Below are 26401 nucleotides of genomic sequence, written 5' to 3' on the forward strand. Positions count from 1 at the left end.
CATTTACTGGAAGCTTTAATTTCTCTAAAATCACTGACTAAAACACCACCAAACTTGCATTTTACCCACATTGTTGTGCCTTGATTAAGATAATATTTACGATAACTTGGAGTACCTACTTTATAAAGCAAAATTACATTACTTAGACTATATTGATAAAATTTTCAACTGCAAAAAGTTAGGTTAGATCAGCACGTTTCTGTCAGTTTAGATTGTCAGTTTTTTTTTACAAAAAATCAGTTCGAAAACTGACACATGAAAGTCCGGGAAAAATTCAAATTTGACGTCTAATCATAACAAACAGTGTTTTTTGTTCGACACTGTCAGAATTTGAGAATTTTCTCCTATGTGAACGGATTTTGATAAATATGACAACTTGTCAAAACAAAATGTCAAGTTAATTTTAAATATTTTAAGCGATTTGGAGCCTTTAAGGGGATCGTCGAACAAAAAACGTTGTATTCAACTCGTTCTTGTGTAAATTGGACTTTTTTGGCACTCGTGGGCCTTTAAAACGCTCGTTTCACTCGCGTTTTAATCTGGCCCACTCATACCAAAAAAAGCCCAATTTGAACTCATTTTCATTGTTAATAAAGTCGAGAATCAGGTAAACCTCAAAAGAGGTTTTGATGCTGTTTCTCTTCTTAATTTCTAGGTAACACTCAGTATATGAGAACCTAACGTTAATAAAACAAGATGCCTACTTAAATTCTGTAGTTTTTCGATGTTTTCTTTTAACTTTTAATAATTATTATTTTTAGTAAAATTATAAATTTCCAAAATTAAAATTTGACTTTGCCGATTTACTACTGGATTAAAGATGCAGCAAAGGGAGATATTTTTTAAATCTTTTGACTACTTTGACTGATGAGGCAAATTTATACCGTAAGAGCAAAAAAATGCCATCAAAGATAGGTATGGAAAAGAAAGTGCCGTGTCTTTGATTATGAAATTGGTCATGCATTTGTGGAATCCTGAAATGGGTTTTTTAAATAAACAATTATATTATTGCATATTTTTTCCCTGCAACTTACAGTGCACAAGCGCATTATGGACTGTTTCATAGGTATCCGTGATGGCATTTTTTTTGCTCTTACGGTATGCACTTTTGTCGCTGTCAACTTGACATAATAAAAAGACGGACACGATGTGTGTTTGAATAAATAAACGACAATTCAGTCTTAAAGCTTTATATTTCTGAATAAACACAAAACGTAGCAAAATTTCAGCTTTACAAATATAGTACAATTAAACACAAGCAAGCAATAAACATACAATTAGATATACAAAAGAAATACAGTTTTACATAAAAAACCATTTCGTTATCAACAGAAAAGGTTTAACACTGAAATACGAAAGGACTGATACGTGGTACTGCAACTACGTCGGATTGAAACCTCTTCCAACTGACCGTCCACAGATATACCAAAAAAAAACATATAACAAAGTCAAACTTAATAAAATATACCTTAAAAAATCTGACAATTGACGAGTTAATGTTTTTAAAAACGGGTCGGCTTACTACTCTAAGTGGAAAATTCGTTTGAACGTCATAAGCTACTTTTTGTCATTGAATTATGATGGACAGGTGTTTGTTTTTTGTCGCTAGTTCCATTGAAATTACCAGTGAGTGTGATCTGGTAAAAACTAGACGAATGTAATAATAAAAATGAAAAAACACACAATTACCAGCAAATTATTGCTATGCTGTTTCATAATCCTAGTTAATCCTGACGCACTAGAATGTAGATACTTTATTCGATTCAAACTTCATAAATACAGACTATACAAATTCTATAAAGTGCAATGGACATTTTCTCAAATAAAAAATTTACCACTACGTGCAGTTTTATTACTAGCTAATAAATATTTGTTTTAAATCTTATGCCCTTACCCTACGTACTTTTTAATTTGCGTTATTATTCACACAAAGCTTCCATAAAATCAACAAATACAACTCTCACTGTGCAGCAAATGAAAACTTTTGATTTTTGATGTACAAAAAATAGACGAATTTGCGCCACGATCTGTGTTAGTTTTGTCGAAACTGTCCTACAACAGCGCTACGTGTGAACATTTACTAATACTCAATTTGTCTGCTGTCATAATTGTACTACACAAAGTCATGATGCTGAGTCGGCTGATATGCCACAACAACGTAAATGCTCTCGGACCGTAAACCTAAATGTGATGTCTGACGCTTGTAAACAACATAAAAAAATATCACACTTGTTGTCAACGATTAATTAAATAACTGGAACAGACTGGACTCTTTTTCAACTTAAAAATACGACTTGAACCAATCATATTGGATAGGTACAAAAATCACATGGAAAAATGACTCATCAAACGGTCGTGCCGTACGTACTGAAAACAACCCTAGTGCTGTCGCTGTCCAATGTGACGTCTTCGGGACTCGCGAGGTCGACCTTAACACTACCAGAATTATTACGTTTGCGTTGGCCCCAGTTGTTTAAAGTCCACTGGTAGACCCCGTCCGCCGAATTCCTGTTGGACTGGTTCGAGTTTTCGACGCCGTTGCGGGGGCTGTCGATCGTGTCCGAACCCGAACTGGTCTCGAAGGAGTCGCCCCCGCCCTTGTACCTGTTGATACCTGCAAACCGGACCAGTTAACTCAAATTAAAGACTAGACTGTCAAATAAATTGACAACTCGTTACGAATTTAAAGCAAACTTCATTACCATCCGCCCACTAGATCAAAAGTACGACTGGACCAGTAACGTTCTAGTACTTTTTGGTTTATAGGGGTGGTAACTTTGATCTACATTTGACAGCAGCACTAACAAGCAATCAATTTTTGTACATTTGCGAATCATTGCAATTTTTAATAAATGTCGGTATACACCTGCTTCGTCGAGCGAAATGTGACTCTCCTCTATACCCCTCAAGATACTCTGACATGTGTCCGACTCCAACGGAATCGGATCGTCTGAATCCCTGTTGAAGATGGTCACCGCGATATGAGCTGGATGTGGCACCGGCAACGGAATGACCATCTTATCGGGAGAAAAGGGTCGTGCGTGCTTCTTCCAAGGCGTCCAAACAGTCGCCCCCGTGGTACTCCTGATCGAGCCCAACGTGGTCGTCGACTCCCTAGAACCCACCATGAGCACGACTCCCGTCCAATCTGACCCACTTACGCTTTCTTCTCGCACTTCTTGACTGTCGCCGCCTGCTTGGACCTCGGATTGAACGCAGACACTTCCAAGTACGGCGAGTGTACCTGGATGTTCCCCCTCGGCGTGTACACGTTCCCCAGAAGGTCGGGCCCTCGCGCCCCCAACTGTGCGCACTGCACCATCTCCGTGTACCTCGACAGGTCCGCCTGCGGGTGCGGATCCAACCGGAAACTGGTATCTGTGTGATCCAAAGGTGTCAGAATGTCCAGACTGAAAAGCTCCGAATACAACAACCCCGCCAGTCCGGCCCAGTCTCCTGGACTCAAAGCTCTGTTGTCCCAAAACTGGTCCTCGCTGCATCCCAATTTCGGCAGGATGTGAATCGGGTAGAACCTCTCGAGCATGAGCGCCCCCTGCTGGATCGCTATCTTCAACTCGGACGTTTCCAGTTTGATTTTGCTCTTGACCGTCACGCTCAAGCCGGTCTGGAGGTCGCGACGGCGCCTCTCGAGTTTCTCGTGAAGGACCGTCATCAGGTCTTGTGCTTCCTTCTCGAGGTTCTTGTACGGACCGTTTTTGGCCAGCTGCGTGGAGAAGCTGCCGAAACAGGCCTCGACGAACTGACTGAAGTCGCGTTGAGGCTGGGTGATGGTGTTCTCGATGACGGTTTGGTAAGCGGAGAGTTCGTCCCACTCCATCTTTGCCTCGAAGGCGGCGAGGGCTTGCTCGGGGCTGATTTGGAAATAGTAGTCGGAGGCTAAGCCCGGTCCGGCTATTCTTTTCACGACGAAGCTGTCACTCGCCGGAATGCGCCCGCGCTTCTTTATTATCAAGTGGAAAATTGTGGTGTCCCAAAAGAGGCGAAACCAATACCGCGCTATCCCACCTGAAAAAAATCCTATCGATTTGTCCTCGACAAAAATCCAAAAGTATCACCTGCGAGAATAACCAAAGATATCGAGGGACATACGAATGCTGCCACGAACAGCGCCGCCAGCGGCTGTACACATCCCTGCAGCCCGATCTTCCAAACCAGAGCTTCGAACAAGACGAAGAACCGATTCCTCTTTTGTTCCGGACTGTCCAGGTCGTAAATCAGGGCATTGGTGACCTGCACCGCCAACGTCAACACCGGCATCCACATCGCCGCCGTCAGAGCAACAAAGATACTCGCCGAGATCGCCGCCACACACACCACCGGAAAAATTATAACCAAGATGATCGTCCCGAAGAGTCCCTTAAAAAAATAATTCCATATCCTGTTCAGGTGTCTGGTGAAGCCTTTGCCTATGAAACCCGTGTCCGGTTTGGTCTCGAAGTGTGTCCGAGACTTGGAAATGTGCCGCCACAGACTGATCAACCTCGAACAGAGCGTCGAAGTCAGACTACTCTTGCGCGGAAACAGCGTACCGTTGACTTGTGACAGCTCCAGGTCCGGCATGAAGGGCTCTATACACAGCAACGCCCTCAAACCCACCGGACTGCACCACGGCAACACGATCCCGAAGAAAAACATCGCGTTCCAGGTCCAGCACCAGGTGCGGTGGAAATAATTGAAGACGCGCCAGAGCGGCCATCTCGTCGTCGTCGTCCTCACGATCTCCTTCTCCACCAGGAAAACTGGTTGACTGGGATCGGATCTGGGCGTCGTGATGCTCGTCGCCTGCTTGCTGAGCACGGTGGGGACGACTTCGGATTGTCCTTGAAAGTTTCTTCTCACTATCCAGTTGGTGGGCAGCCAGATCTGCGTCGGCCATAAAAAAGACCTCGTCGGAGTCTTCACTTTGCGCAGCTCCCGCAGCAAAGCCGGTTCTCTCTGGAGTCAGTAACAGTCGCCCAGTGAATCGTGACATTTGTCCACAATAAACGTAAGACGTAAAACGTAACAGGTGATAATGTCAAATTAGCAGCATATAAACATAACCCTACTATTTCACCTGTTATTACGTGGTTATTACCACGCCTGCTATTATAATATAACCGGCCCATTCATTCCATTAAAAATGCATTATGAAAATGTTTCCGAGAAAAAGCCAATTTCCGCCGATGAGGGCACCACAAAACGGGCGCTTCACGCTTAAATAATAATCAATTACAACACTAAACCCAAAAACAACGAAAATAAGGAAAAAATACACGCGTTTAATTTCAAAGCACCAAAAAACATGGAATCTTTTGACTTCAAATTCAAAATGTCATTTGAACAAGAAAAATTCTCGGTGACAAAAACTTAAGATGAATAATATCCCTAAAAACCGCCCGTACACTAGCGCTCTGCGGAGAGCATCAAACTACACTTTTCAACTTACGGATCAGTCAATTTACAAATACCTACCAAAAAAATTATATTATGATTAGCAAACAGTAATGAAGGCTTATTTATGTCCATCACTAGTGTTGCTAACACAAATTCAAACGACACCAATCCAACCGAATAAAAAATTACTACATACTACAAAAATCCCTAGATTTTACGCAATTTTGACGTATGAACTACACAAATGTAAAAATGATGTGATGACTCTTTGTGAACACTAACGGTGCTGGTGTGGGGTTAAACATAATGAATTATGATTGCCTCACGTCTTACGTTCATTGCGACCGAGCACTTACTTCTTTCATGAATGCGAGGTCTCGATTGAGGAAATATACGGTCTGATGTAGACGCTTCGCGTTACATAATGTTAGAGCCTCCTCGTGGGCGCTCCACTGGTTTTCTTGGCTGAATCTGTACTCGGCCGCCCTCAAGCGAGACCTCAACCACGGTTCTATCCTAGACAGCACTGGGTGTGTGTTGCAGAGACGATTTTTGATTTCTTCCTGAGATTTTGAAAGACGATATTGAACGTTTTCGACTGCTCTGAAAGCACAAAGAAATGTTTCGGCACACTTCGATCGCTCCAACGTCGACTCACCTATGCATTAAAACTACACTTTGGGCTTGTTGTACTAAAAGTTGAGCAATCCCTTCTCCTAAACTTAGAATGTCCGGGTGAGAGAGGATGCTGTTATAAACCCTCTGCAGATACTCCTTCATAACAGCATCGTTCACCTCCTGAAAAGCGACAACAATAAACGACACTCGCCCGTTTCGGTTCTTACCCTTTCGATATCCTCGTCGGGCATTTTTTGAGCTCTTAACTCGGCAATCAGTCTTTCGCGAAAATGTAAAAACCACCCCCTCGTCTCCCTCTCGAGTATAGCTACCAGCGTGGGCAACGCCCTCCTCATCAGACTTCTCTCCCACAACCTCAGGTCCAGCTCGGAACCCGAAGGCGTTAAAAATCTATACGGAACGGCGACGGGAGGTTGCGAACACTCTTTCGTCACTTCGAACTTCTCCGTCGCCGCTCGACGCAACTGTTTACGTATGTACGAACATAGATGCTCTAGAGATTCTTCGTTTTCCGGCTACAAAACACGAAAAAAAAAATAAACCTAGGAATCCGGTCCCGGATTCGAATCCACTCACTCGACAGACCAGCTCCGCCACCAAATACTTCGTCCTCTCCTCTCTGATTTTGGCATCTAGATTGTGAGCTTGCAGGCTGGGCACGCCGAAAACGAGGTCCAGGATTCTCAAGAGGCCGGCCAGGAGAGCTTTGACGGCCTCCGACACGCTGAAGAAGTGGGACAGAAGGCGGCCTTTGGCTGTGATGAAGATGAAGCGGAGGGCGAGGGCGAGGTCGTTGAGTAAAGAGTGGCGGCTCTTCTCCGTGCCCTTCTGGAGCAGCTGGGACAGCTTCCATCGGTGTTGTTGTCCCGGAAAATTCAAAGACTCTACTTCAAACTCGCTGCAACGTTACGACGGCGATTTAGAACCAAACCGGCGAGGAGTAGCGGATGAGTAGTATGGATGACGTAAAACTTGCACAGATTTTTTGGTCACACATAATTCTACAGTTAATTTGTTGTTCATATAACAATTTGATGCAGTACAAGAAGCTAAAAAAACACAAACAACTCAAAACGAAATCGATAAGTTAATGGACAAAAATAAACCAAACAATCCATTGTTATGTCTGCTGTGGCACTGTCGACGTTAAAGAATACAACACAAATAGCGTAAAACGAACCAAAACTTAGCTGCATAATTGTCACAAGACAGTAAGTTAAATAAAAATCTGGCAGAAGTAGAGATAGAGACGATGCACATGACAGCACAATAACATACCCCTGTCGCCTAATTGATTCAAGTTGTCGCAGGTTCAATCGTTTAGGCTTTCCGAACTTATCCTTGTGCAAGCTTTACAGAATAATATCACATAAATCAGCATAGTCCGGTGGGGACAGAGTAGCCGCCAACAGAGGATCAGAACTTTACACAGCACACAATTATCAAAAATAATCAAAAACCCCGGAAATATTTTAACCGCTGGCTGAAGTTGCGTATTTAAAAATTCAAAATTCACCTCATTCCGGTCCGTGGTCAACGCTAATGAAAAGCAAATGAAAGTGAAATGGGAAAAAAGCTACAATGAAAACGATTACCACACAAGAAATTTGACACTGACACTGAAATGTATCGAAAAAACGGACATAACACTTTTACTTTTACCCTACGTTATTCACAGAAACGCTAAAAATGTTGTCCTTGATGCGTGATACACGCCTGTGTCCTTGAAAACACTTCACGATATTCCCAAATTGAGGCACTAGCTGCCACCACTCGTCCAGTTATTTCTTCTACCGAATTTATCGGCTGGCTATAGACTAGCTGTTTTAAATGCCCCCATAAAAAAATCACAAGGATTTAAATCCGAAGATCTTGGCGGCCAAATCATTTTAAACGATTTAATAACAAATACACGATTATTAATAAACTGCTACAGTGCATCGTTCCTGGAGCTGCAACTAATAACTGATCTACGCCAACCCAACATCCGATAAGATCATTTTTTGTCATTCACAACTGTATGAAGCGTGTGAAAAGCGACAGTTCGCATTTTCTTTACTATTGCTTTTTTTTATTTCTACTATGAATTCTTACTTTTTTCAAAAAACGCATATTTTTCCATTGACGCAGGTGTATTCATTACTTACGTGTTTAAATATTTCAGTGTATTTTTATTATAGGCTGTACTACCGTGTGAACAACAATTACTGATTGAGTTGGCAATAAATTCTGGTGACTTTTGGTGACTTTTATGTCATGTTCCAACGAGAAAACCATTTTATTAATAAAAAAATACAAAAACCAAGACGTTTAAATATGAAATGTATACCAGCTGTCAATAGTGTCAATAAAACAAGCCGAAAAGGTACAATTCAGTCTTGAAAATTTCATGTAAAATTTTTTATTGCCAACTGAAACAGTTATTGTTGCTCACCCTGTATAATTTGTATACACGTGAGGTAAAACGTCATCTCGTTTAATAAACTATCAGACAAGGTAAGTATACGCAACTTCATCGTTATAATGGAACTGTCAAATCGAGAAGTACATGGGCGGTCATGTAACTAACGTGAAAATCAGTCAGGATAGACACCACGTGATGTGTACTTTTCTTTTTTAGCGTGCTGTACTTGAAACTCATTGAATCTGAATTACGGGGGTGGTTAACGATTTATTGATCTTCAGGTAAATGTCATTAGATTAGATAAATCATAACAAACCATATCTTTGATAAATTGAAAATTTCTTAGCAATTTTTTATTATAATTACATATGTAATTTAACTTGGGAGGTTATTTTTATTATTTATTAATTCAGTAATGATATCGTGCATGTCAAGTTATCGATAACATTTTCAAGTGCACGAGAGGAAATTATAGATTATTTGACGTGCACGTGGAATACTTTGGTTTAAAAACAAAATAGTATAGTCAGATCGCTGTCAAATTTCAGTCAATGACAATTTTTTGAAGGAAATCGACAGATATAATTTCCCTAGCGAATGAATTATTTCCGAAAACGTATCCGAGTTTTGAAATGCTTTTCTTGGTGGAAATAAGCGTGAGTCGAAGACGCTTGTCTTGTTTCAAAACAACAACAAAAGCAAGAATGAACGGCGGGAAAAAATTTAGGGAAACTAATTTGCATGCACATCGGATATTCTGTAAGAAAATCCCAAGCTAACACCAAATAATTACGCGAGGAAATGTATTCATTTTAAATGTCAAACGTGCAACGTTCGAACACTGATTTAAAAAAATGTTTTGGGTCAACAGCATGGACGAAAAAATGTCCACTTAATTTCGGATTTTTTTTTATTGCTGCCATAATAACTGTAGGAAATGCTTTCCGATGGATGTTTTATTGAAAATGTGCGATTTTTTATTTAAATATTCCTTTGCTACTATAAAAACAGCCCAACTGTCCTCTCTCAGCTGGCTACTCTGCTCGAGGGAAAAATCTGCGGCCAAAATATTGAAAAATTATTTCAGCCGCCATTGTACTCCCAACTGACCACCAATAAACCAACATACCCTCTCTCCCTGATATACTCCAACTGTTTTCCGGTCAACCTTCTCGGCTCACCTTTACCATCGACCGCCACGGCGTCAAGCTCATCGAAAGAGGGCGCCACGAACAAATCGCGCAAGTGATACTTCGTCTTGCACCTACCCAGCGAGCCGTCCGACGAAACTTGAGACGTCGGGAAAGAGTCGCATTGCGAGACGGGATTTGGAAGAACTAAACTCGCAACTGTCATCACCCAATTCTCTACGTACAAATCAAATTCTTACTTATGGGGAAGGTTTTCCAGTGGTAAAGAAACTGTTCGGCGACTTGCTTGATGTTGTTGACTAGTTGTTCGACCTCCGGTGGCGCCCCTACCAGATTCACGTCGAATCTGATCGGTTCTCTTTCCGGCTGGAGGGCATCGGGACCTAGAGCTAGACCGTCGGCTTTCAGGGGGTACAGAGAGGTGGGCCTGGTGTAGTGATGACCCTCACCGTGTAAGCCTTGGGCTGAGCGGAATTCGAGTTTGCTCGACACTGTAAAGGAGAATGGTAGATCGGTAATACAGGAAACTGTCACAACTACAAATTTCGGTGAAACGCTTACAACACAGGTGCACAGTTAAAATTTATTTTACCTTTAGACATCTTGAATGACAAACATAAGCAACTAGTAACTAACTAATCAATGATTGATAATATTTTTTATTATTTACAAGTTCACTAAACAGAAATGTTTGTTGAGCACTTCAAAGATAATGTCAGCAGTGTACTGAATGCTACTTCTGCACCAGGTACATTCAGAGGCTTCAAAGATCGTATAAAATTCCTTTTAGACGTACTCATTGCGAGTTTTCCTGGTTTTCTTACTGTTACCATGATGATTTGTTTTTTAAATGTATGATTCAAAAGTGAGGTTATGCATCGGAAGGAAATGTCAAACTGAGGTTATATATTTGAAACACGTCTGATTACAAAATGTCTTAATACTTGTGTGTCTGATTTACAATTAATTGTTTCCAGGTTGAATAAGACTTAAAAAAAACAAATCATGTCACTGGTGTTACGGTTGGGGAATTTCAAGCGCTATTAAAACACCTCAAGGTTAACAATGAACAGTTTTTGTAGTGACTTAATTGGCAGGAAGTCGACCTGAAGACCGACTCGAACTCATCAAAACAATACTTGCTTAGTTTTTTTGGCGAGTGAGCAAAACATTGCACAATCAACTCGTTTGGGCTGGGAGTTGCTTACACTGGGACCCGTTGGAGTCGAGCCTCTCCCTCTCGTTGACCCCCGACTTGGAGCGATGGTGTCCGTGCTTCCTCTCCCGGTGATACTCCGATTCGAAGCTCTGTCCCGAGTCGGAGCGATGGTGTCCCGACCCCGACGAGCTGTGTCTGTGGTGTCCTCCAGACTCGGCCCTTCTGTGTCCCGTCGATGTTTTCGAGCCCGAACCGGGCCTAGAAGTCATCGTTGCCCCTCGACGGTGGCTATGTCGTGCCTGGTTTGTGTCGCTTGATCATTTTCTGGAAAAAATTGCACCATTAGGAGGTGGCGGAGACTTATCGGGGCCCCAAGCGATAATGACAGTTGAAAATGTGAAAATTGACTTCAATTGTCCAACGCTAATGTTAATGCTAATGCCTTGGCCGTGGCCTAGAAGGAATCCGATGCGTGTTGGCACGGGGGCGTCACCTACTCTGACATAATTTATTATTGTTTAACTGCCATAAGTGTCTAATTTAGCGTAACCTCTATGGGTGAAAATCATTCCGGAGGAGCAAGATTGTCCCATTAAGTCTAATGTGGGGTCGGACACTCTCCAAATGGCTTGAAAAGCTTTTCGGGTATGTTTAGGGTTCAGTGGGATTCTCTTGTCAATGGGAAGCTTCTAAACGCAAATCTGCCGTTACAAAGAAACAGGAAAGGAAATTGAGTGACGTCAGACAAACAAAAAATGGTTTATATTGTATACAATGTGGACCAAATGGCGTGTTTGGTTACACATAAAAGAAAACTACAAAAAACGACACAAAAATTAAGTGCAATGACTGGAGCAAGCTGATAGTGTTTGTACAAAAAATTAAATGACAAGACGAAAAGTAAACAACCTCGGGAAATTTTAACTGAATTTCTTCAACCACAAAAAATTTGGAATTTATTTTTAGGAATGGTGCGATAGTTTGCTCTGCCAACAAATTATTTTAGAGTCATTTTCAGACACGGAGAAGACGCGGTGATCCCCACAGACGTCGCCAATGGGAGATGAATTTCCCTGGGTGTCTCTAAATTTGTCATTTTCGGTAAACGTTATTTTTTTATCGAAAAATGAAAGCCATCCTCGGGGAGTACACCCTTCTCTTAAAGAATCCTTGTACAAGTTAAATATTCATCTGATAGGTCAAGTTTCTACGGTCCGGTTACGGTTAAGAATTTTTTTATTGCTTAGTGTAGGTTCCAACTGTGGAGTTTCTGCTCACGAGTGTGCCTTTTTCAAACTTCTTTATAACTTATTAAATTAGTACGTTGTAAGTCTTACAAAGAAATTGTTCCTCCTGACTCACATAATATAAGTATAAATTATTGTGCATAATATTTAATGATAAAATAACGCACCAATTCTGTCATTTCCTAAATTTAGCTAATGTAATTAAAATAATCATCTATACAACGTCTTATTCTGATTAACTCCACTCCATTACTATAACTACAATTTTACGTTGTTTAAGAATTGAAAAAATTGTAACGCCGCGAGCAAAATAAATGGGGCTAAAAATGCAGTTTTGAAAATGTGAAAGTAAATAAAATAGCTTAAATTTGTGGCGATCATTTTTACAAAAATCCTCGGACTGTATTTCTAAACTCTCACCTTCGGACATAGATTACACAGTTACATTCCACTCAATAACGGCGCAAAAGGGGGCCACTCAAAACTTTTAAAAGCAATAGGGGTCAATTTGGTAAATTGGACCACAGGTTATTCCTAATGTTCTCAACGAATTTGAATACCGTTTGGTTATGTCAGGAAGTTGGTGAGCTCGTTTAGACAATTTAATTTGATGAGATATTTTCAATTATGCTTGATTCTTTTCTTTTTCTTCTTCTTTTTATAGTGAGGATAGACACCTTTAAAAAATTTCATGAAAGAAGTGGCTTCAAAAACTGTTTACTGCAATATAACACATTTTGTTTAAAATGATGTAACCAATTAGAATCATCGATTGCAAATAGAATAACACAATTTAACACCACCCACTAGGTTTGTTCCGTAACTTGATGACAAACAAAATAACTTAAATTTCGCAATTTTGTGTAAATTGATTTTCGATTTGTTAAAAGATGCAATTTGATTAATTCTAGCTTTACGAAATATATCCATTCCACTCTTCTATCTGAAAGAGACAGATCTGCCAGTCTCGTTTCCCCAAATTGAACAAAATAAAAAGTAGTCCTCGTAAAGGATCATCTGAATTGCTGACGTGTTAGCTTCGAACGACAACTACCATCTCTGACCCAGATACGTTCAAAATGATTAAAAAGCCAATAACCGCATCCTTTCTTCCCAAATATTTATTTCGCAACACTCTGGAAGACTCCAATAAAAATCGCCTGTCCCTTCAATATAGTTGATGTGTTCTTCAAAACAAACCCCGTGGAGACGGCTATAAAAATCGTGACCTTTTACATTATCGACCCTCTTGTGACGTCATTTTAATTTCATTAAATATTCCTGGGAACACCTGTTCATCGAATTAACACCTGTGTAACTGTCTCCGTGGATGTTTCAATAAAAAGTTAATTTGTCACTTTGATCCGGCGCAAGACACGTTCAATATCCCGTAAAATTAATATATTAGTAGGTAGTTTCATCGTGAAACCGCTAAGGGGATAAAAAAAAATTACGCAACCCTCCGACGTTGTCATCTGTTCAATTATTAAAGTAAACGTGAAATTCGTAGCTGGAGGAAACACATTTCACAACAAGCACCTGTTTCCTCTCGTTGCAGCTGCACTTACAGGTGGTGAACGTACCCACACTCGATTTGTACCACATCGCACCAATCCAAGTCACAAATGCAAATCGAGGATAGATGAAGAAGCTTCGTGGACTTCGTTTGTTGCATCGATACCAACTCGTCCGCGGCATAAATCTATTTCTGCGATTGTAAATTAAAAAAGTTACGTCGTTAAGCTGTCGCAGGCGGTCCAAGCTGATGCAACTAATTTCGATTTCCTGCTGCATCGCTGAAATTACTCGAATTACAAAACCAGCCGTCCACGTATTGGGATTTGAATTATGTAACGAATTCCTACAATAATTGCACGCACTGTGTACGAAATTGGTCGGTTCGATTTTTCCGGTGGAGTAGAGTGTGGTGTTCGCTTCAAAAGAATATGTAAATATAATGTGGAGTTTTACGCTTCGGAGGGGTTTTACAATAGGCGTCGTTGGCGCTTCAAAAAACGTTCAACTTGTAAATTGAAACCTCTTCTGGCGGATGTTGGAAATAATAAATGCGAATGTTTTTATTCTATCTTTGAAAAAAAAATTACCGCTTCTGTATATCGGGTGTTCATTTAAATTTCCGGTCAAAGTTGGCGTTGAAGAGTCGATTGTGAACGTAAAAAAACAAACAACGGTAACATTTAAACTGCTGATCCGTGGTCTGTAATCCGTAGCGCGTTCACAATCGACTCTTGAACGCAAAATTTGATCGGAAATTTAAATGATCATCCGATATTTATTCTGTAATTATCCTGTATGTCATAAGGGTGCAGCTGGCGAATTAAGGTAAACTTTGTTTTTGAGATGCCTCCATAAAAATTCCAATGGGATGAGATCGGGAGAATGCCCAAGTCACTCATTCAAAAAAAAAACGGGAAAAGGAAATTTTCCTAATGTAAATTTGATTTTGTTAATTTGTTGTCAATTAATTGCCTACTTGACAAAACCTATCAATTTTTTTTAAATGTCATTAAATTTTGACTATAATTCTAACCTATCTCTCGTAAGAAGATTTCACACAATGAAAAAATTGTAAAATGTGTCAATTCTGACAGTTGCCATTTTTATTTTGCAACCACTGTACACCTATTATGTTGTTTACAGAATTACTTAGTCAATCTGAATGAAGTTTCAGTACAAGTGTTTTCAATTGTTATAAAGTGTTGTTGAAATTATTGATTCTTCGAGTATGAATGATATAACAAATTTTTGCCTATAATTTCCGACAAATCAAAGAAAATATGCAGTCTGATTCAGATTCCTAGGATAACATATTTTACTATGTTGAAGATTGCGTTTTTTGTGTTTCACGAAAATAAATATAAATTTTCATTTACTTTTTTTACAAATTTTTGTTTGACACTTTTTTAACTATACATTGCTTATACTGTGAACACTGGTTATGAATTTGTGGGTGTCGTATTCGTACAATCTGCAACAACATATTAAAAATGGCACTGACAGCACGATGTCGTTGAAAACAACTGTACAGATTTTTATACAGCGACAATAAACAATCAAGTTTAAACTTTTTACGATCCACTAATAAAAGCAAGCAAAATATCTCGACAAAAAAAAAATCTGTCAGGTTTATTAACGAACTTCTTGGTGATGTTATCGTTATTTAAAAAAAGTTATTTATTATTGTAAATCAAATTAAGCTTGTTTAGCGTAATTAGAATGGCTCAATCGTAAAACTGTTCTTGTACTGGAAAACAAATTCAGAATATGTAAATCTTTTTTGTCTGTTTAAAATAAATCTTTCAACGAATGATTGCTCAATCAAATTAAAAATATACATACTTTTTCTTGCAAAAAGAAAACACTTCTCTTCTTGGACTAAACAAGTGAAAGGCAATAAAACAAAATTTTGCTCCAAATTATAACTATTTTGTTAGTTTAAGTAAAATATCTATAGATATGCACATTAAAAAAAATTACAATTTGTTTTCAATCGCAAAACAATAAAAAAAATATGCAGTTTCTTTCTTTCTCGATTTACTGCAGGTTATTTGTTATACCTAAACGTTTCTGACGTCGTAATTGGCTGTGAAATTTGCCACCTACAGTACATAGCGTAACTGTACTATATTACATTATACTCAAGGTAAATTGATTACTTGGTCGCTTAGGTAATTTAACTAAAAAAAATGAGATAATTAACATGCAATTACAACAAGTTTCTTGTGTTCAATTGATTAAAATTTTATTGAAAACTGATAAAAACAGAAGCATAAACGCCACAGGTTAATAAATAAAATGTTTTCCACTTCCTACCGTATTATTATACCAACTAACGTCTTGCACGAGATATTCTTGAAAACTACTCTTCTGTTTCTTTAACTAACTCAGAACACCTTAATAAATACTTTAAAAAGTAACAAAACATGAAAACTGCAAAGTAAGGACTGTGAACAGTTAAACGTCAAATTCACTAATTCAGTAGAGGCGGCAAATCTTATACGTTTAGGATAAATCACAGCCAACCATGATGTAAGAGATATTTATAATAACCTTGTACTTTTAAAATATTTCTTCTTTTACCTACACATTTTTGGAAAACACAAAGATCGTCGGCGGAATCAGCTCATGTTTAAAGATTTTTGGTTTTAAAAAGTAAGAAAGAGCCTAAGAAAATTGTTATCATGTTCACCATTCGAAGCCTCAACAGGTTGTATCAATTCTAAAGGAAATATTACAAATAAACAAATAATTCACTGAATTGCCGCCAAAAACGATTGATGACATTGAACTCGTGGAAAAATAATAAAAGATAAAAAATTGTATCAGTTGTGATAAGTACTAGAGAGGCACGTGTAAAGAATCTTTATTTGATAAATAAATCGATTTAGTAAATTTTTCTTCCCGCAGGATCTTTGATTCAGGTTTTTTTGATAACCGAAATATTTGTATTTTTCTTAGTAAACGGCGTAAAATAAGTAAGCAAACTTCGTAACAACATTACAACTACTCAACTACTAAAATTTATAGATTCGAATTAAAGGTATGATTTTCATCGTTAAGTTGAGAGAAAACAGAGCTTGTCGCTAAGTTTTCGAAACAAATTACTGAAATACGAGCTCCTATTTTACTTCATTTCATTTTCTTACACATCAAAATTCAATTGCAGATTAGTAAAATTATCATTTTATGCACAAATTTACATCCTTTCAACTTTGAAGTTTGACGCGATAAAATTTTCACATTTTTTAAACGCACTTTAACACCATTCTACTACCAAACTACCGAAACATAATATTTTCAGTACATAAACGCCAGAAATTAACTGTGAAACATATTTTGCGGGTCAGAAACCTGATTCGTTCCTTTTTTTGGAATAAAAATGTGAATGTTTTTCGAAGGTCGTATAATTTTGATCGAGTTGCATTTAAAATCATCATTTTGTTGTTTACGTAACATACAATCTAAAAATATTGTGTTTTTTTTTCATTAATGGAGAAATAAAACATTCACATATCAAATATTTTATTCGGCAATTTTAAAGAAACAATTCCTGCACAAAATTTGGTCATATTATATTATTAAACTCCCGCCAGTGTTGCCTTTAATAAACTGTACCTCGATCCTTGTTAATATGGCAAAAAACAAGAATAAAACTTTTCCATTCTGATAAACATAAACAAACAACAAACACGAAAATCGTTCGCAGAATCAATAAATTGTTATTTCTGTACAGTTATTTTAAAAACATTTCCATTACAAATGTTCTTATTACCTTTTAACTATTTAAAACATTTTCATAACCACTGACAACTAATCGGTCTTAATTTTGTACTGACCGTTTATAATTTATTTGCAAAACTTGTACTAATATGTCATTGACATTCACCGTTCTATCCGTTTTTTATATCTGTAAATACAGTAATTAGTAGCTCTTATGGAACGTTCCAGTTTTTTAATTTCTTTATTCTCTATTGATCTTCGTCTAAAACTTGCCAAACAATTTTTCGAAACGTAATGTGCCAATTTTGATTCTGATCTCATTCTTCCGATTCGAACGTGGCTAATGAACACCATTCCTAAAACGTGTTGACAATTAATTATTAAATTAAGAAAAAATTCTGCAGCGCAATTACAGCGAGTTGTGGATCACTGACCCTGCAGATACCATCACAGAAATTTTTAATTACTCCAACCGCATCACATTAACAAGTTATGCTAAATAATGTGAGAATTCACAGCGGACCGGAAATTTCAGCTTTAATTTAAAAATAGTTCCAGTTAGAATCCCATTTTGGTGTTCCTCGCCTGGACCCGGACCAGTTCTTCGCCCGAAACCTCTCACGTTTCGCACAGCAACAAATTGTTGCAAGGATGGACATTAGGACAATGATGTAATCCAAGCAGTTTGGAAGAACACAAAGCGAATAATATTGAATTACGGTGGACTCGATTGGTAATCCGATATGCCCTCAGGAGGACTTCTGCTGACACCATTAGATCTTAATAATCGGATTGCCAATAGAGTCGCGGATTTTATTTTCGTACATGGAATTTTTAAAAATAACACGTGGATTTTGGTACAGATTTGGCAGACATTCTGATGGTGGCACCTCAGTCAGTGTCGAGGGGGCCCTGATCGCCAAAATCGAGACAGACGAGAATGACTGTAAGCAGCTTTTGTGACCCACAATCATATGACCCACAAGTCACCACTGAGTCACCCACACCCCCCAAAGCTAACCTTATTTCGGCGCAACAAAGAGACACACAGATGTCAATCGAAATGCCCCAATAATGCGCCTATCGATTAACGAGGCGAGTACAGACTTGACCGTCCAATTAACTTACTCATCAAATTGTTTGTACTTTTCTGGTGTTGATGTAATCCCTATGTTTTGTTGGTGATGACACTTGCAACAAACCAGGCCAATTATTTCAAATGAAGTAAATGAAACATAACTTGAAAAACACACTGGCACTCACTGCACTATTCATGCCTCGCGGTTTCGCCGTGAAATTGGGGCACTAAGACACTGCATTCCTTTCAACATCTCTTTATTTTCCTCAAAATAAACCTGTTTCTTTCTATTTTCTACACCCTCCTCGGTAATCTCGCCGACTTGCCGAGCAACTATTCGAGTTCGAGACATCTACCGTTCGAACACCGAACCACTCACTATTTATTGTAAATTCCTGTAAATCTTTATTTTTATTGCGAAATTGTCTTTATTCTTGCTCCAGATTCACTTTCGCACTCCTTTGCTTTAACTATCATTAACAAAGTTTGTTACATTCACCGTTCACCAACTAGCTGACATTTTAGAGCAAAATAATCACGAGAGACCGGATTTCTCAGTAACAAATAATCCGACTTTTACGCACTAAAATTTGGATCACGTGACTGAAAATATGCAAAGAATTGTTGACAGTAATTGTTTATGGTTTTCAATAAATTTATATTTAAACGACCACATTTCAACGTGGATAGAAACCTCTAAAAAAACGTGCAGAGGAAGTAAATACGGGGAAAAGAATAAATCTAGCTGTTTGACGGTAATGGGACTGTAAACACTGTATAATTACAGACAATAACATTATAATGGCTCGGTATTATTACATCATCAACTAACAAAAAATTAATCTATTTTGCTTTGAATTATATTATATTGAAAGAATATCTTATTCGTCGTACAAGAAAATGTTCGTCAGACGTTTGTTCCATAATATGGAATAATGAATTTATTAAAACGATTTGTTTTTGTCTAAAAAAACCTTAACAATATAAATTAATTAAGATATTATGGAATATAAGTGATTCTAAAAAAGTTAAATATTTTCGTGTTGATTATAAATATGTAGGTGTATATCCAACATAACTACCTTGAAAACCGCACGAAAATTTGTTATAAATAACGATAACGTAACATGCACATACGTTATTAAGTAGGTACGATAAAAAAGTGAAAATAGATATCGATTATTTTCATAAGTAATTTTTTAAACTGGAGGGTCAGATAGGCTGTATTTTCTGCAAAAGCATAAAGTGTTAATCGCCAACAATGCCCAAAGACAACGTTTTCAGCAACTGTCTTCCGTGTACTTTTAGCCAAATATTTCGTTATTCTTTGTTATTTATTCTTTTCCACACCACAATAGGGGTAGAATAAAAGGCGCGTTTTTTTTAAAGTGGTTTCCCCGATATTCTCCGTATTATACATTAAATTAAAAGTTTTTTAATTCTCCAGACCGCCGCGTTGTCCATTTTTTATAAGAGAAAAAGATATGATATGATATGAAAAAAACTTAAAGTGCGCCGCTTTAATTCGGTTTTTTTATTACCTAAATTTAAAAATTATGCTTCCAGATTTTGTAGAATGAATCTAAATAAGTTTACTGAGTCCGCTGCGTTGTGAAATTGTGGATGAAACATTTGTTTGTTTTTTTATATTGAGCTTAATGTAAAAGTTAAATTTTTCGTCTTCCAGGCGAACATTTTTATTTTAGTCAATAATCGTCTTTATACGCCCCCAAATGATGGCATAAATTGGCCTTTATGGCACAGATCTGTCAAAAATCTGCCAAGCAACGGTTGGTTTAATTATTCAAACAATGGTATCAAACATTATTTTATTAAAGAAAATCATACATTATAATACACAGTAACCCTAACGCGTAAGTCGCCTTGGACGGAACTGGCCGAACCGCCCCCCACGCCGAGTCTGTACACCGGTCCCCCGATTTTTATTGTTTTTGGTGTCCAGGTTTCGGCGATTGTTTTTCGGTCATCGATGGCGATGGCGATGAAATCAATGGAGTTTTCAATACAATTTTTTTTGTCAGCTGACTGGACAGATCCTTTAAAAAAAGTGCAGTGCCAGTTGCAATAGTAAAGTAGAAATACGTACGACGAAATTGCGGTGTTGTGAATCTTTGATTAAAAAACAGACTATACTTCGATTCTCTACCGATAAATGAAATCTAATCAAACAACATTGTACAAATTTGAATGTTTTTCAAAATGGCGGAAGACTAACGTCGGGTCCCGGGTCCCGTAGCGTATCCTTTTCTTTCACTTCCCTATTCCTACCCCGCGTCGACAACCTAATTTCGACCAAACACGTGCTCACGGTTTTCCTTGTGGCAAATGGATGGCCGTTCCCGAAATTGGACCTTAGTTTATTCACCATCACACGTTTCAGTGGTTCTTGACGCCCCCGTGTTTCGCCCACATTTACACTACCTACCATGCGTTATCGGAATAAACAAAAACAAAAAAAAAAAAAACATACCTGTAAAACACGTGCTGTAATTTAAATGCTACAACCTGCCCTCGATTAAACTGCGCAACCTGTTGGCGTCACATGTGATTCCACCTATTCGTGACAAAACGTATGCTGATTGATTCGATGTGATTTTGACAATAAACAAAATGGACGATTCCAGAAATCTATGTATACCAACAAACACTCACAAAAACACAACATAGTTAATTGTTACAACAAATGTAACAATTAAACTTTTTTTATTATTATCATCATCAATTTAATGCAGTTTATGCAACCAGTAATACTTACAAACCTTTAATATTTTCAAAGATATATTTAATCTCTTCATTTTAGCTTCTTCTGAGCACTGATTACTAATTATACTATTTGTTTAACTAACTTATCACGCATTATCCACAAAAATTCCATTTATTACGCAAATATTGTGCGAGAATTTTTTTCGACGTAATCAAATTTATGGCAAAGATATTATTAAGTTTATGTAACACCGGAAAAGTTATTACATAGTCATTAAGGATTTGAGACAGAAATGAACACCGACAAAATAAGCGTTTTTAATAAGGAACTTATAAACTAACGCATCCGTTTTAAGCGTACTTACGATAAACAATTGGCAAATAATAAATGTTTCTGATAAATTCCGAATATGTTCACATTTGTTTATTACATATCCATATCTACGTTTTATTTTTCTAATAACAGATAATTAGATCATGGTAAGTAACTATCATAAATAAATTTGTTTAACCTGTCTCCAAAATTTACCATGAGCCAGAAGTCGTCAAAATTTTAACAACCAGTCCCAAAATACAAAATATATCATTATTTTGTATACAAGTTAGTTTCCGAAACATTCGTAGTTATAAATAGAAATTGTTAAATTCAAGATAACATTCTTTTTTTTATGTAAATTTCAATGTTTAGTGTTAAATCCCAACAGACATTATGGGATCTCCACCGAGACCTACACCTATAATACAGAATCAACAATTTTTCATCTTGGTCCATTTACATAATTATTTTTTATAGTGTTTATTCTTTTTGGTACGTAATAGTCAAACATACATTTTACAACTGGATTAAAACAAATAATGAAATTATAAACTGCCTCTTGTCAATATTTATTATTTACTTATTTCTTTCTTTACTTCCGAAATACAAGCTCGAAATCCAAATGACAGTTACTATTTGTTTAAAATAAGCAAAAAGAGCTTGATCAATTGAGAAACCTTATTTTTTTCAAGATGCTTAGTGCAGGGGATTACCCCGTCAATATTACTACTATTGGTGGCAGGATTTTTGCATTTTAGGCTGTTTATGGCGTTGCGATTAACGCATACAATACCAAAGTTTCAAGACAATAGAACCATAAAAATTATGTGCCTTACGTGGGCCACTGCTTTATCAAATATCCTTTACACCTTGATTCATAAAATTAGAATCTTGTTAACTCCGCGTTAAATACTTAATAAAATTAAGCCAGTTTCCAGGAGCTCTTGTGCGCGTCACTTCCATTACCCAAATATTTAAAATTATTTGCGAAAAGATTTGGACCAAAGGCCGAACTGCGTTGCAAAGACAAAGTAAGTATTCGTCTCTCAAGTGTGTCGGTGATATTTGTCCTCTTGGAAATTTTTCCAAAATTGATCGTAAGACAAAGTGAGTAAAGTATCGATTGGGATGTGGCGGCGCATCTCTGGTTGGAAATCCACCGGAAGGCTGAGGTGACCATTCGTCTTTGTTACGATGGTACACATGTGTTATACGGAGCAAGCTGGAAGAGGTGAACGTCCCTCAATAGTGAAAGAATTGTGTAGTTCTTCAAAATTGTCTGGTAGGCTCTCTTTTTACGCTTTTTCTTTACCGGAGTCTGTTTCGATTCTGGGACCTTCGATTGGTAAAAAGTGGATCAGTTCTTGTGAGGCTAGACGTCTGGGTCAAAACTGTCTGACGCATTTTTATTAAAACAAAGTTGCAGCAATGCTAGACCGCACTTCTGTCCGATTATTAATCGTAGAAAAATGTAAAACAGCGGATGATCACGAGTCCCGCAAGACACCACACGTCATAATACGTACCATACGTCACTTCTACCTTTCTCTCATTATTTATTTATCATCTCATGATTTGTACAACTTGTTTTTTTAACCTTCGTTGTCAATCTTACATATTTTTCAGTCAAATATTTGCAAACTTGCAGACTTACTCATCGTGTCGTTCCACTCGTTTGACAATCGCTGCACTAATAGATCACCTTTGGTGAATGAAATTTGTTAGTAGAGCTAATTTATTGTTGGGTGGTGAATTAGATTTTTATCCCCACAAAGAGTGTTTTGGAAAAGTTGCGTTACAAGCTTATCATGGTGTATCAACAGAGAATTATCACTTTGTGTGGAAAGAGGCAAAAATTAAAAGGATAGGATAAATTAATTAACGAGCAGGTTGTACGGATTCATAAATAAACAAAGGGAGTGTACATTAGGTCGTTTAATTGGCTATAAATTAGGTCGTATCGGATACATTTGTGATTGGAGAAGCGCAAAAATCGCCATACGGTGTTTGACACTTTTGCCAAAAGGTACTTGGATAAATTGAGGAAATATATTGAGTTGTTTTGGACAAAAGTTGGAAATTTGTATTTGTACCAGGTGAGTAGAAATTTGTACTTACCATTCTACAATAGATCTTTTAATAATTACGTATTAATCGAGGTGTCACCACAGGTTTCTTAAACATCCTGTACATGTAATGGAAATGTTTGCTATTAGTGCTATTACCAACCAAGAACGGTTCTGAGAAGCATCGCGTGTATTAATTTCAATTACGTTGGTGTTTGGTATGTTCCAATGTCCGCATTTTTTAGAAGGTAATTCTTTGAAATACGTCTTCATGTAACAATTTTTTGTCCACCAAGACATTTGAAGACGATTTGCGATGGCTGAAATTGCTTATTTAAAAATTCAAAATGCACCTCATTCCGGCCCGTGTTCGACGCTAATGTAGAGCAAATGAAAGTGAAATGGTAAAAAAGCTACAACGAAAACGATTACCACGCAAGAAATTTGACACTGACACTGAATTGTGTCGAAAAAACGGACAAAACACTTTTACTTTTAGCGTACCTTATTCACAGTAAATGTTAAAAATGTTGTCCTTGATGTTGATGCGTGATACACGCCTGTGCCCTCTGCGCCATTGATGCATAGACCCTTGAGTTTTTTTGGTTCCACCACTGTGTAATTTGTCGAATATTTGTGCTTGGACCGCGTTGCCACCCCCCGGAAGATCCTTTTTTGTCATACAAAAACATAAAAACCGAGAGTTCGCTCTTTCTTTAGTATTGTTTCTACGATGCCATTTGTTCACGTATCCTGACAGTTGTTTGACGTTTAGTAGCTGAAGTTAGCAAAGATACGAAAAATCTGACACTGTCAAAGTCATAGCCCCCCTACTATTGCAGACACGGAATCTTGGACGATTTGTCATTCAAATGTCATAAAAATAAAAATGTAAAACTGGCTTTAGGTGCAACTAACCTCACTTTCGATTTTTGTAATTTTTATCATACTGACATGCCAAAAATAAATTTTCAAATGTCAAATAGTTTCAAACGTCAATCATACTGACAATAAAGCGTGGCTTACATTGACATTTTTTGAATTGACATAAATTTGACGTCTAAAATGTCCGCAAATGTACGGTCGGTGGACAAATAAAACTGGGACACTTAAAATTTAATCTATGTAAATCAGACCCTTGAATTGTCAATATATTTGTCAGTGTCTATATAATATGTCATACCAAAGTTAACCTATTTGTGATAAAGCCGTAATTAAACGATGCAAATTTGTAAATTTTGACTTATGTGATTGTCATTTTTGTCCCAGTTTTATTTGTTTATCGACTGTACAATATGATCAACAAAAAAAGAGATACGAACAGGGAAAATAAAACTTATGAAAATGTGCGTAGTTTCCGATCGTACTAACAGCGATGTTGAACGTATGGCAAACCCAGTGACAAATTTCTTCGTTTCCATTTTGAAAATAGGATTCTGTTACAAATCTTTTGTGTTCTTGAGTGAAAACCATTTTGTGAATAAAATTCATGTACATGGGTGTCGAAATTAACAAGTGACAAGTTACACCAAATTTTGTTTTCCATAGCCACCCCTCATCTTTTTTGTTGACAATATTGTATCTGCTATAGAATTTTTTCAAAAATACGAGTAGGTAATTCACGAGTAATAATGAGACTAAAAAAATTTGTGATGCAACCCATACAACTGAAGATTGTTAAGTTAAACAATTATTCCACATAATGATTTTGATTAAATTTGACAAATGTAATGTCGGTCATGTTGACTGTTTTTTATAAAATTAAAATAATTTTTTTTCAATCCACATAATAATGTTGCTTGGATCACAAATTTCCTTAGGGTCATTATTACTCGTGAATCACGCTGTATTTTGCCTGAATAAATGGGAATAAGTTTTTTTATGAACTTAAATAATGGTAAGATTGAATCTTTATTAATATTTTAAAAATTATTTTTGATTGGCACTTATCTAATTTATCAATTCACACGATTATCAAACAATTTTACAATCATTATGATAATCACACATAGAAGCAGTGGCGGAAAAAAATAAAAGTAAGTAATGCGATCAGAACAACTTGAACTTTGATAAAAATCTTTGTCAGGGCAGTCTATCAGTAAGATACTCCTCTAGAGAATAAAAAGCACGATCACAAATCTTAATTTTCCTTTTGAAAACGTTATACTTAGTTCGTTATGTTTTTAAAATGATTTGGTAAATGTTTGAATATTTTAATTAAGAAAAAATCTGAGCCATGTTGTCTCAGTGCTAGTCGATGTTGAGGTACGTATAAATGTTGTAATAGGTTCCTACTCTAGTTCTGTATCTGCTGCTAATACCTTTCCATTTTGTAAATTTCTTGCTCTTCAACGCAGTGTAAGACATAAATGTAACACAACATTAATATCTTTTATTTAAAATTTTGAATACAAAGTTACGGGCTCACTTTCTAATGAAGTATCGAACAAAACCAAATACACCACTCGAGAGTAAGGCCGCTTTCGTTCACTTGAATTGCATCGTCGAACACGCCATTCGCGTGAACGAAACTTTTGCTTCCTCACTCGTACCGTAAATAACTATTTATTCATGGATTTTTTTCTGCATGATTCGTTAAAATTTCATTTACTTATACTCCTCGTTTATATCGAGTGTTCATTAAATGAACACCATTCAATTTAAATTTATCCTTAAAGCTGGCGTTGAAGAGTCGATTGTGAACGTACCACTTGTCCGCCTGTAGAGTATAAAAACACAAACAATGCAACAAATGAAGTTATATTTAAACAGCTCATCCATGTTCTGTAATCCGTGGTGCGTTCACAATTGACTCTTCAATGCCAACTTAGAGGATAAATTTAAATGAACACCCGATACTATAGATAGGTTACCATGTAAGAAGGGAAAAAATACGAAGAAAAAAAGAAAATATATACTACTGATGATGTCCTTTAGAGGTGTAAAAGTGTCTTGCATGGCGGAAGACCATAGTTAAGA

General features: G+C 37.2%; 1 protein-coding gene across 4 annotated transcripts; it reads right to left on the reverse strand.

Annotated features, from left to right (window-relative positions):
- Positions 1 to 1174: 1174 nt before the first annotated feature.
- LOC138137763 (uncharacterized) lies at positions 1175 to 18664 on the reverse strand. 4 transcript variants are annotated; one of them, XM_069057307.1, is made up of 13 exons: positions 18367 to 18664; positions 10800 to 11074; positions 9831 to 10082; positions 9570 to 9777; positions 7315 to 7386; positions 6613 to 6934; positions 6243 to 6551; positions 6056 to 6195; positions 5754 to 6000; positions 4077 to 4956; positions 3162 to 4026; positions 2867 to 3114; positions 1175 to 2614 (listed from the first exon to the last, which is right to left on the reverse strand). In XM_069057307.1, the coding sequence occupies exons 2-13, from the start codon at positions 11017 to 11019 to the stop codon at positions 2346 to 2348; spliced, it is 4032 nt and encodes a 1343-aa protein (XP_068913408.1). In that variant the 5' UTR covers positions 11020 to 11074; positions 18367 to 18664; the 3' UTR covers positions 1175 to 2345. The 4 variants fall into 4 exon arrangements, with proteins under 4 accessions (XP_068913408.1, XP_068913410.1, XP_068913412.1 ...); XM_069057309.1 differs by lacking the exon at positions 7315 to 7386 and having other exon boundaries at positions 18367 to 18663; XM_069057311.1 differs by lacking the exons at positions 10800 to 11074; positions 18367 to 18664 and adding an exon at positions 10735 to 10752.
- Positions 18665 to 26401: the final 7737 nt, after the last annotated feature.

Source organism: Tenebrio molitor, chromosome 9 (genome assembly GCF_963966145.1).
Source record: "Tenebrio molitor chromosome 9, icTenMoli1.1, whole genome shotgun sequence".
Taxonomy (NCBI): domain Eukaryota; kingdom Metazoa; phylum Arthropoda; class Insecta; order Coleoptera; family Tenebrionidae; genus Tenebrio; species Tenebrio molitor.